The sequence below is a fragment of the Hyaena hyaena genome, unplaced genomic scaffold (assembly GCF_003009895.1).
Source record: "Hyaena hyaena isolate Hyena2069 unplaced genomic scaffold, ASM300989v1 scaffold_80, whole genome shotgun sequence".
Lineage (NCBI taxonomy): Eukaryota > Metazoa > Chordata > Mammalia > Carnivora > Hyaenidae > Hyaena > Hyaena hyaena.
Window position 1 is genome coordinate 1,947,862 of NW_024080712.1, and position 12,598 is coordinate 1,960,459.

Here is a 12,598-nt window from a genome sequence, read left to right on the forward strand (position 1 = left end):
TTTTAACATTCCAGGTGATACTTTTAAATACCTAGTGGCAGAGACACGGTGAAGGAAGATGGGGAGCCACACGGTGGCTGTTGAGAGCCAAACTATGATGCAGTCAGAAGACAAAGGGGACGTGAGGCCCAGAGGCCCAAGTTTCTTGGGAAAGACTGATATTTTCCTAGCAACAGAGGCTTATGTCCTTCTGAATGAATGATGCCAGTGTTATCCGTATGTCAGTTTGCAGCAAGGAAAATCAGATTGCTTTATAAGAGATGGTAAAAGCCACTGTAAAAAAACAAAACAAAACAAAACAAAACCAACCCCCAAACAAAAACAACTACTTAACTACTTCTAGTTTCGCCAAGAACAGACATGAAAAATGTGTGGCCAGTGGGAAAGGAATGTGGTACCATCAGAGGCCTGACAAATTGGATTCTTTGTAAGTGATGCGCTGTCCAGCTCAAGTCCTGATCTCAGCTGCCTTCCAAATCATCCCGCATGAGACATCTGTGCTCTGTGAGACTAGCCTGACTCCACAGAAACGTGCCGTAACCAAAGGAAATAGAGAGCCAGTCAAAATCGATTCTAATAATTGTTTGCAGGAAAGAAATCAGATAAAACCGAGCGTGATTCACGAGAAAGGTTTCCAATCTCCCTTTACTGGCTGTCCCTTGAGAAACACGCATGTTCCTGGTATCAGGGATGAGACAGTAGCAGTGTGTGCCTCTACTTCTCTCCTACCACTTTGGCAATGAGACGATCACATCAACATTAAATTAGTGAGACTGCAAAGCTTATGCCAAAAACCAAACAAAACTCAGACGTCCATGTCAAATCCCCTTACTGTAACAAAACAATCAAAATATTATCAAAAAAAAACATGTCCAGGACCCTGCCAATGACAAAAACGTTTCAAGAAATATGTGATCCAGCAAAGCACCCAAATGAAATGAATTTAAACAGTCCTTCAGTTTTTATCATGGAATTAGACCTGGAAAGGTGGTTTAAAAAAAAAAAAAGACAAAGGGTGACCTTGATAATAAATGTATGCAGTATAATTTCACCAGCCAATATGGTGTAAACAGTAGGTACTTTCTAATATCTGAATTAAATTGTTTGTCTGGTAGTGGACAGAGAGGCCTCAAACTCTGGATCTGTCACTTAATGTAAACATGGACGTGTGTGTGTGTGTGTGTGTGTGTGTGTGCGCATGTCAGAGACAGCGACACTGAGAAAAAGAGAGACGACACACTATAGCTAGAAGTGTTGTGCTGGAAAAGACAGTTCTGCTTCATAGCTGGGTTTCTAAGAGACTTTTTCCAAGTGGGTTTATATCGATCCAATGACGCATGAGCATTTCTAAGCTACTGGCTTTTGTATCCCTCCAAAAACGTTTTTGAGAACAAATCTCAGGTTTAGAGTTTATAAGGATAAAATAAAACAGAAGTATAGACTTTTTAAGATTTGTTTAAATCTTTGTTTTTGAGAGAGAGGGAGAGAGACAAAGTGCTAGTGGGGGAGGAATAGAGGGAGAGGGAGACACAGAATCCGAAGCAGGCTCCAGGCTCCAGGCTGTCAGCACAGAGCCCGACACGGGGCTCGAACCCACAGACTGCGAGATCACGACCTAAGTGAAGTCACACACTCAACCAACACTCAACCACCCAGTCACCTTGACAATGTGATTTAAAATTAAACATGCATAAAATTAAACATCCACCGCTCCCTACCACTAGCCAACCTAACAACAAGCCAGAAATCCGTGTCAATACTACTAGACCTCCATCCCTGGAAATGTACCGCATCAAAATAAGTGCCACAGGGAAGGACGTGTATAAGGATGTTTATCGCAGACCAGTGCGTGGTGGCCAAGCACGAGGAACAAAGGGAGTGTCTGCTGACAGGCAACAGCTAAGTGCATCAGTCAACCCGCAGCACTGCATAGTGCCATTACTACCACCACCACCAAGAGAAACCGCCGCAAATACAGAGAACAGACCAGTGGCGGCCAAAGGGGAGGAGGTAGGGGAGATATGCAAAGGGGATTAAGATGTACCATCTTCCAGTTATAAAATAAGTCACAGGGATGAAAAGTACAGCATAGGGAATACAGCCATGGACACTGGTAGTAACTTTGCGCGGTGACTGATGGTAAGGAGACTTACCGCAGTGAGCATACCGCAATATACACAGTTGTCGAATCACTATGTTGTACGGCTGAAGCTAAGACGTCAACTATACTTCAATTAAAATTTTTAAAAATTAGGGCGCCTAGGTGGCTCAGTCAGTTGAGCATCTAACTCTTGATCTCAGGTCAGGTAACGATCTCACAGTTTGTGGGACTGAGCCACACATCGGGCTCTGTGCTGACAGCATGGAGCCTGCTTGGGATATTCTCTCTCTCTCTTTGTCCCCTTACCACTTGTCTCTCTCTCTCTCTCTCTCTCTCTCTCTCTCTCTCTCTCTCAAGAAAAGTTTTTATTTTAATTAAGCAAATAAATAAAGAGTAGATTGGGAAGGGTTCCCATGAGGAACTGTCTGATCAAAAAAGCAAGATGCAAAAATGCATTTATAATATGATTCCATTCTAGTAAAACAATGACCAAATAACCCAGTATATGTGTGCATTTCCATGCACACACGTCAGTGTAGAAAAGCGAGTGTGGAAAAAAATGGAGCAATATCAAATTAGAGGATGTATCTGGCTATATCCTAGAGCTGGGATGTACAGGGAAGGTACTGGAAGGAACTGGAAGGAAGCAAACTCAAAAGCAGAAGAAAAAAAGCACTGCACTAAAGGTTAAAGCATATGCGCTTTCACACTTATTGTTACAAAAATTTTGTATGAGGGTAGGTATATGTTTCAGAGAATTAATCTAAAGGGTTTTTCTATACTCAAAAATAGCCAAAACAGAAAAACCAAAGAAGAAATTAATGGTTCCAAGGTTTCTGCCTAATGACCTCATGCAACCACTTGTAAAAATGAAATTGGCCTTATACACGTGGGAGTCGTCTTTTTTTTTAAATTTTTTTTTTAATGTTTTATTTATTTCTGAGAGAGAGAGAGACAGTGTGAACAGGGGAGGGTCAGAGAGAGAGGGAGACACAGAATCCGAAACAGGCTCCAGGCTCTGAGCTGTCAGCACAGGGCCCGACATGGGGCTCGACATGGGGCTCGACATGGGGCTCGAACCCACGAACCGTGAGATCATGACCTGAGCTGAAGTCGGACGCTGAACCGACTGAGCCACCCAGGCGCCCCCACGTGGGAGTCTTCTAAGTATGCCTTTGAATTTAAAAGTCCACTTAAGGGTTAAGCCCTCCATAACAATACTTTTATCAAGACAAACCAGTATCCCATTCAGGGATACCCCTGTTCATAAGTAACAAGGTTGGAATGTGTCTCCAGGAGCTCCGAGTTCCCGGTGGCTGGGAAATCAGAGGACGCGGGTACAAGTCCTGGCTTGTCCAGGAAGTCTTTACAAGGATGTGAGCCAAGTAACCCATTTGTTGGGTCTTGTTGTTTCCACCCGTAAAATGGGAGGCGGGGGGGGGGCGACGGCCCACACAGTGTGGCCTTAACACTCTATGAATTCTTCCTGATTCTTCTTTGCTTGAAAAGCCCCAGGAATCGTTGCTAATTTAAATGTAATCAGAGATTCAAAAATGAGCCCATTTCAGAGAAAGCAGTCCCGTCTTTTCTGATCACTAAACCCCAGAAGCCGCCATACCTTTAGGAATAGGCTGGGAATGCTTTGCTCCGTGGTCCAGTTTGAAGTCCAAATATAAGGTTGGTGTGCGAGTGTAAATCTTAGACTGAAAAGGAAAAGGAAACCATCAGAATCTTTCCAAAAATACAGTTCTTCAGTTCAGCTGGGCCCTTCTCTGATGGGTCTGGGGCCTGGATGATTATATTAACAGTTCCTCCTTGGCAAGCGTTGTTAAAGCAAGGGCATGGGCCACCATACAGCCCTCTCTTAAGGGTCTTCATCTAAAAGTTAGCCCTCTTAGCTTTACAATATGGTTGACAAACTAATTTCAGGATGACAGCTATCTCCCTGTAACCGTTTCTCAGATATGGTCCCAGGTTAAGAGTTTATTGGCCAAGACCTGCCTCCAGTCCTCTACTTGATAATAGCAGGGTAACTCATGTCCCAATGTGTGCTTCTTCTCAGGTCTCAATAAAGCCATGTCCATTTAAAAAAAAATATTCTTAAGTGGCCAATAAATATTTGTATTTGTTCTAACTCGGCCCTCAGGCGAAAAAAGGTCATCCACCACCACTGGCTTGAAAAAGCCACGACTTCAAATGCAAGAAAGGCAAACTTCTGCAAGACTTTCCACCGTAAACTGTGGCTTCAATTCCATCCACAGTTACGCAGAGTTCGTGATCCAATAGGATATCATTCTTTGAATCATTGGCACAGACCAACATCCAAGGGATTATCGCTGTTGCTATGAACTTTGCGATGTGTCTCACTGTTTATCGCAAAGCCACAGTGGTTCCGCTTGACTTTTTTAAAACCGAAATACACACAAAAATGAAAAAGCACGCAACCCCAAATGTGGCAAAGATGTGGAGTAACTGCAGCTTTCTTATGCTCCTGGTGGGACTGGAACTTTGGATACACACCACAGAAAGCTGCCTGGCAGTACGCAGTGCACCTGAGTGTGTGCGTGATCTATGACTCAGCATTCCATTCACACGTGGACCCTCAACAGAAATGTTCACCTAAAGAGAAGTACATGAATCTTGATAGCGATACTGTCAGTAACAGCCCAAACCTGGAAATATTCCAGATGTCTTTAACGATAGAAGGGATAAATGGGTTGTAATCTACTTACACAGTGAAATACTAGACCACAAGGAGAATGAATGAACCCAACTATACGCAACGACTCCGATAAATGAAGGCAGACACAGGAGATCAAATACCGTATGATTCCATTTCTATAAAGTTACAAACAAGGCAAAACTAATCTATGATGTCAGAAGTCGGAAAAGTGGCTACCTTGGGAAGCTTAGTAACTGGAAGGTGTTAAAAAGCAGACTCCTGGGGACAGACAATCTCTGCCTCTTGACCTGGCTTCTGCTTTCATGGGTGTGTTCACTCAGTGAAAATTCTCCGAGCTATACACTTGATTTGTATATTTTTCTGTGTCTATATTATATTTTTTAAATGTTTTATTTATTTCTGAGAGAGAGAGAGAGAGAGAGAGAGAGAACGTGAGCAGGGGAGGGCCAGAGAGGGAGGGAGACACAGAATCTGAAACAGGCTCCAGGTTCTGAGCTGGCTGTCAGCACATAGCCCGATGCGGGGCTCAAACCCACGAACTGTGAGATCATGACCTGAGCCAAAGTTGGACACTTAAACGACTGAGCCACCCAGGCGCCCCTAGATTTTAATAAAGAGCTGTAAATAGACCATGTAAATAGGCCAAAAGAGGGAATCCAGAGCCCACGATTATTCACTATCCTTGATAAATGCATCATTTGGCAGAGAATAATTATGTAAATGCTGGAGCACATGAACATTGCTGCCTTTTTCACCGAGGGCCAGCCCATGCTGCCTATCACATAGGTGTTCAATAAATAGTTACTGGCTGATTTTCATAATGGAGCATCCCATGAATAATAAATGTATTTACAGTATACATAAGGTATTCGTCAGTATCTTTACCTACCTGTAGCAAAATGCCTCTCTTCAGGACAGCTGATTTGGTGTGGTTAAAGTGTTATGTCTGTGCATTAAATTTTGGATACAGAATCATAAATAATGCTATCAAAAGACTGCTTTCCTATGACTGTCTCATGTACTGAAGCTTTGGGCTTTAAGAGTCCTGGGAGGGGGCGCCTGGGTGGCTTAGTCGGTTGAGCGTCCGACTTTCGCTTAGGTCATGATCTCGCGGTTCGTGGGTTCGAGCTCCGCGTCGGGCTCTGTGCTGACTGCCGGCTCAGAGCCTGGAGCCCGTTTCAGTCTGTGACTCCCTCTCTCTCTGACCCTCCCCTGCTCACACTGTCTCTCTCTCTCTGTCTCTCTCCTAGAAATAAATAAAACATTAAAAAAAAAAAAAAAAGAGTCCTGGGAGGTGGTTTTATGTGGCTTAGAAGGCCAAGCTACATCAATTCAGCTTCAAAGACTACAAAAGCAAATTCCCCTGTGCATACATAAATGAAACCAGAAAGACCTATGGCATCAAGTGCAACCTCAGGCCAAAGATTCACAATCAATCTGAAGACCTTGAAGCACATAAAACAAGGGCACCATCTGGCAAGGATCTGGTTTTGTCTGATGAAGACTTCTAAAATTACCTCTAAAAGGATCAAGCAGAGAGGCGCCTGGCTGGGTCAATCAGTGGAGCGTGTGAATCTTGATCTCGGGGCTGTTGAGTTTGAGCCCCACGTTAAGGGTAGAGATTACTTTGAAAAAAAATTTTAAGAAAAAGATCAAGGGTAAACTTCATCTATTATCGATGACTCCCCTACCTGGGCAATATTTGGCTCTCTTCTAGAAAAAGAATCCATGTTTGGTTTAGGTGTCTTTCCGAACTTCTGCCTCAGTAGCCGATGCAGTATCCCTGCCTCCAGCAAAGAGATTATCACAGAGAGTCTCTTGGTTTAATTTGCACTCGAATTCTCCCAGAATGTAGTCATAATAATACTCTTGAGCTGGAAGGCTTTGGTGCCGGCATGGCTTTTCCCGCTAACTAGCAAAGCACTTATCTTCTTCTGGGCTTAGTTCACTCATCTGAAAATCTCATGATAGGGCTCACTGACATTTAAATCCATGGCTGGTTCTAAAATTCTGAGTCGGAAAATTAACGTTTTCCTCCACATTTTAATTTTGAAAGTTCCCTTCTGACTTCTCAGATGAGAGCTGTCAAAAAGGGAGACTGAGACTGGGGGCAAGGGAAGATGACTAGAACTGTGGGAAGGAAGAAGGGGGCCACTGGTTAACTGGCTCTACTCTTGCCCTCAAACTCAGTCATCAGTCTTGCCCTCCTGGCTGGCTCTTCTTCCTTTCTTCCTGCCTCTAGCTTCTCAACCTGACCCATACTGTCCAAAAAACAGTCACCTTTCTAAGACTGCAACAACACACACACACACACACGCGCGCGCGCGCGCGCGTGCACACAAACACACACAGAATTCTGTATTTATGTACTCATTTACAAAAATTCAAACAGAAACCAGTGAGAGACGTTATAAAGCCACAGATATGTCCTATCATCTTACAGTGTGAAAAAGACTAAAGGAAATTTTTTTAAAAACCCTTTTTTTAAATGTTTATTATTGAGAGAGAGAACGCAGGCGCGAGCAAGGGAAGGGTAGAGAGAGAAAGGGAGACACAGCATCAGAAGCGGGCTGTCAGCACAGAGCCCGATGTGGGGCTCGAACTCACAAGCCTTCAAGGCATGAGTTCATGACCTGGGCCGAAGTCAGCCACACAACCAAGTGAGCCACCCAGGTGCAACTAAAGGGAATTTTTTAATTCATTTTGAAAGTGTTTTTCACATCTATAGCCTAAAACAGAATCCCAATGCTATTATCCTTTTCTGTACTGAAAACAGGAATGTAACATGTCTTGACTAATCAATACCCCAAACCTAAATGTATATTGTTTTATTTCAATTAATCCATAATGAGATAAAATCAATTTGGAAGCTATTCTCATGAGTGTATATAGGTATATACATGTATATATACATATGTACATATATATATACACACACATATATACATGTGTTATATATATGCATCATTTTTTAAAAGCAGATAGGTTTTTAATTTTGATCTTCCGTGGTAACTCTGTTGAAACAGCAAATGTAAATTATGTTCATTTAACACAAGAATAATGCTCGCCTCGAATTCATTTAGAGTAAATCTAGATTTCATTTTTCTATTACACACACCACTGATCTGCAACCATAAAGAAATGTCACCACTAAGACATGCTTTACTGTGTTCTGTTTATTTTTATGTATGGTATTAAACTATTAATATGGTCCTTAAAACAGAATGAGAATTTAATTAAACAAATCATTCTTCTCCAGTTAAGACTTAGCTATCAATGTATATCTATTAAAATAAATCGGTCCATGACAACCTAAAGTGAAACATTATTCCACAAATCTGTTTCAACATGAACAGAACTAATTCACTTCAAGTCCATCAGTGAAATTGTTTTCTTTTTCCTTCTCTCTGTTTTGGTCCTGATCAATTGTGCCTGTACAGAGGCTAAAAGCCAAGGCTATTCCTCTTTGGTCTTTCTGCTCATTTCATAGACCTGTTAAAAGTATTTAGGAAACTTATCTTTAAAGGTTTTAGTCTACATTTGAAAAATCGAATGTCTTAAAAAATCTTAAGAGTTCCAATATGCAGGGAAGGGAACACAAAACTCTTCAGAAGAGGTTAAGGGTAAATTCTGGCTAATCTACTCTAACAGGGGTACTACCCAACCAGACAAGCCTGGTCTCTCTTTCTCTAGAAATATGTCAGAGTCAAACCTTTAATGAACCTAACATACCACTCCAATAATGACCACAAAACACCCAAGACCAAACAAGGTCTCCGAAATCACTTCCTTCCGAACCCCAGCGACCTTCATCTTATATCCTTCAAAGACTTCCTGCTTGCCCTGGCTTTTAGCATGATACCCTTGTCAAGCTGGCTTCCTGCCTCTGCGTTTATTGGTAAATGTGATCTTAATTAAGGAGATGAAATCACTTCCACATGCAAGCCATGTGGCCCAAAAAGCCGTCCCAAGAAAGAGAAAAGAGCACAGTATAGCTGCGCCGTGTGAGCACGGCAAGGGGCGGCTCTCTCACTTTGCCTCTGCTCCTTTCACAGATAACCGCCATCCATTTCTCCCTGAATGCTGCTCATCTTGCCACAGCGCTGGCCTTCCCTAAAAGCAAGTGGCAGCAATTTGTCACATGTCAGAGCTGTAATAAATGAATGCCCGTTTCTTTTCGGGCATGATTTCAAAATCCTTTTAGGATTTGGTGATTTTTCAGGAAATGCACTCAAATTCTCAGTCTTCCTATACATTAGGTGAGCAACTTCCTCTAAGTAATTGTACTAACGAGTGCAAATCCTCAATATCTGAGAAGAGGATTTCTACCCATTCCTGGGTCCTCACCCACATGCTGATCATCCCTCTACCATTGGAAATCATGTTGTATCGTTGGTTTGGGCCTTCTTTTCTGCACCATTGCTAACTTTTGATAAATATTTCTGCACATGAAGTCTTTGACCCCATTTCTATTATTTTCCCTTCAAGGTGAAATGTGAGGCCCAGAGGTCTACACACGTTAAGGACTCCTGGTCTAGCTGTAGGTTTACGGCTAAATGTGACGTGGCCAAAAGCAAACTGGGCAACACAATCAATGATTAAACAGCAATTTTTCTGAGCATGCCCACTGTTAGTCACTGGTTTTTCTAGTCTTAGTAATTTTGCTTGACCACAGGGCAGTTTTTCAACTCATTACTTGCTCTGAATATTGTTCTTTTTCTCCCATTTAACCTCCTATTGTTAGAAAGTTAACTCATTCCAACCAATCACCTATTGTTGCACATTTAGACTTTTCCCCCAATGCATCCCTGTCACAAACACAGAAGGGAAGGATTAATTTCTGGGGGGAAAAAAGGAAAGGAAAAGAAAAAAACATCTGAAATACTGGGGAAAAAAACAGACAAAAATACAAAGTGAGGAAAAAAGCTTAACCTACAAAAAAATTTAAAGGCACTACCCCCATAGTACAAATGCCGACATCTGGACAACCAGGGTCTAGCACGATTTGTTTTTGAACAAAAAAATCATTTTGACAAATTCTTATACTAACTGAATTGCTTTCATCCAAATTGGGTGGTTTTTTTTTTTGTCAAATCACTTGGTAACTACCTGTAAAAAGTGCTCATTTCATCAAAATGCTGACCATCCTATATATTTTTTAAGTTTATTTATTTAATTTGGGGAGGGCAGAGAGAGAGAGAGAGAGAGAGAGAGAGAATCCCAAGCAGGGTCTGTACTGTCAGTATAGAGCCCGACATGGGGCTTGGACCTACAAGCTCTGAGATCATGACCTGAGCTGAAATTAAGTCAGACGCTTAACCAACTGAACCACTCAGGCACCCATCATATATTTTTTTAATCTTAGCTAATTTAAGAAGCAGAAATTGTTATCTCCTTGCTCTTTTAATTTTGCTATTAGTTTGGGTGACATTACTATTAACAAATACTATTAAGGATTATTAATATCAGAATAATAATAGCTAAGTATGTAAGGGCTTCATATGTACTAGGCACTATTCTAGGTGCTTATGTATTAATTAGGCCACTTTCATATCCCTTTTTATGAAATACCGCTCACTACCCATGTAAGTTTTCACTCATTACTTAGTTCCCTCATTCAAGATGTACTGATTGAGAGCATGTAGTGTGCTAGTCATTTGATACGCACATTGCTGAAAAACAGATCTGCGAAGGCCTTGTGGCCTGTACTTTCTAGTGAGGAAGACAATGTAACAAATATAAAATTACACATGCTAGAAACGAAATAAATAGGGGACAGAGAGAGAAAACGAGAGGAGTAATGGATGGCCCCAAACGAACAGAGCTGGAGCTAAGGGGTTTCTGGGCAGAGACAGGAGTACAGCGTGTGCAAAGGCCTTAAGGCGGTAGGAGGAAAGCGACATGCAGACATGGAGGTGGCTGTGGCGCAGGGTGACTTCAGAGAGTCCGAAAAGACCTGGTCAAGTACAGGCCACTGTAAAGTATCTGGGATTTCTTTAAAAGTACAACAGGGATGGGGGCGCCTGGGTGGCTCAGTTGGTTAAGCAAGCATCTGATTTCAGCTCAGGTCACGATCTTGAGGTTCATGGGTTCGAGCCTCGCATCTGGCTCTGTGCTGCCAGCTCAGAGCCTGGAGCCTGCTTCAGATTCTGTCTCTCTCTCTCTCTCTCTCTCTCTCTCTGCCCCTCCCCTACTCATGTTGTCTCTCTCTCTCATAAATGAATAAGCATTAAAAAATAAAATAAAAAATAATAAAGAAGTACACCAGGGACACACTGGAACTGGGCAGAGGACAGGAGTGAGGCAGATACATTTCAGATATATTTCAGAAGTAGAAAGGTTTTGCTAAGGGGCCGGATGTGGGGGGGGGGGGGAGGAGAAGGAATAAGGATGACCACCATGTTTCTTCTTTGAGCAGTGTGTGCCACTCATTCCTCAAGATGGAAAAGACTGGAAGAGAAATGAATTTTCATCTGTTTGTTGTCAGGACACGTGGGAATAGGGGGAACAAGACTTCAACTTCTGCTGTTTTAAATGCGACAGGCCTAGGAATATGAGAAAGGAGATGTCAAGGAGGTGGCTGAATAAATAAGTCCATAGAGCTCAGCGGTGAGGCGTGTGCTGTGAATGGCAGTGTGGGAGTTGTACGACCATAAACGGCCTCTATGTCCATCGATGGACAAGATCGCCCAGGGAGATGATATTCAATGAGAGAGGACTCAGGACTGAGATCCAGGGAACTCGTGCATGTAGGGGTCTAGTAGAGAAAAAGGGACTTGTGTGAGAAAGGAAACTGAAGGAGCAAGGAGCACCCAGAGATGCAAGAACCCATCATCTCGGAGACCAAAGAAAGGAGAGAGGGTGATGAAAAGGAGGAAGTAGTTGAACCACGTAAGGGAAGAGTTAACGTGAAAAGAAAAAATGACCTCTGGGTTTGGCCACATGGAAGCCAGTGGTGACTCTAGGCACTGATGGGGGTGGATGCCAGGCTGAGAGCATCGAGAAGGTGGGGAGTGGATACAACATGTGCAGACAAATCTGTGACTACAAAGAGGGAGCCGAGAATGGGGGTGGGTGTCAAGGGAGTTTGGTGCTTCTCTTATTCATTTAAATGAAATGTTTTATTTTTTTTTAATTTTTAACGTTTATTCATTTTTGAGAGAGAGAGAGAAAGAGAGAAAGAGAGACAGTACGAGTGGGGGAGGGGTAGAGAGAGATAGAGGGAGACAGACTCCGAAGCAGGCTCCAGGCTCTGAGCTGTCAGCACACAGCCCAATGCAGGGCTCGAACTCACAAGCCATGAGATCATGACCTGAGCCGAAGTTGGATGCTTGACTGACTGAGCCACCCAGGCATCCCAAAAGGTGGGTTTGTTTTTAAATGTTTATTTATTTTGAGAAAGACAGAAAGTGTGCACAAGTGGAGGAGGGGCAGAGAGAAGGACAGAGAATCCCAAGCAGGCTCTGTGCTGTCAGGACAGAGCCCAACTCAGGGCTCCATCCCACCAACCATGAGATCATGACCTGAACTGAAATCAAGAGTCGGACGTTTAACTGACTGAGCCACCCAGGTGTCCCTGAAAGGTGTTTTGTTTTGTTTTTTTTTAATATAAATTAAGGCTGCTAGTTTTTTTTTGTTTGTTTGTTTTGTTTTGTTTTGAGAGACAGAGAGAGACAGAGCATGACCAGGGGAGGGGCAGAGAGAGAGGGAGACACAGGATCTGAAGTAGGCTCCGGCTCCCAGCTGTCAGCACAGAGCCTGATGCAGGGCTCAAACCCACAGACTGCGAGATCATGACCTGAGCCTAAGTCAGA

General features: G+C 42.8%; 1 protein-coding gene across 4 annotated transcripts in view; it reads right to left on the reverse strand.

Moving 5' to 3' along the window:
• The window catches only part of PIR (pirin), a 101,744-nt gene that overhangs the window by 39,887 nt on the left and 49,259 nt on the right, over positions 1-12,598 (reverse strand). For all 4 annotated transcript variants that reach the window (XM_039233905.1, XM_039233902.1, XM_039233904.1 and 1 more), the window contains exon 6: positions 3,720-3,804. In XM_039233905.1, coding sequence (XP_039089836.1) covers positions 3,720-3,804 — 85 coding nt within the window. The remainder of the gene's footprint in view (positions 1-3,719; positions 3,805-12,598) is intronic.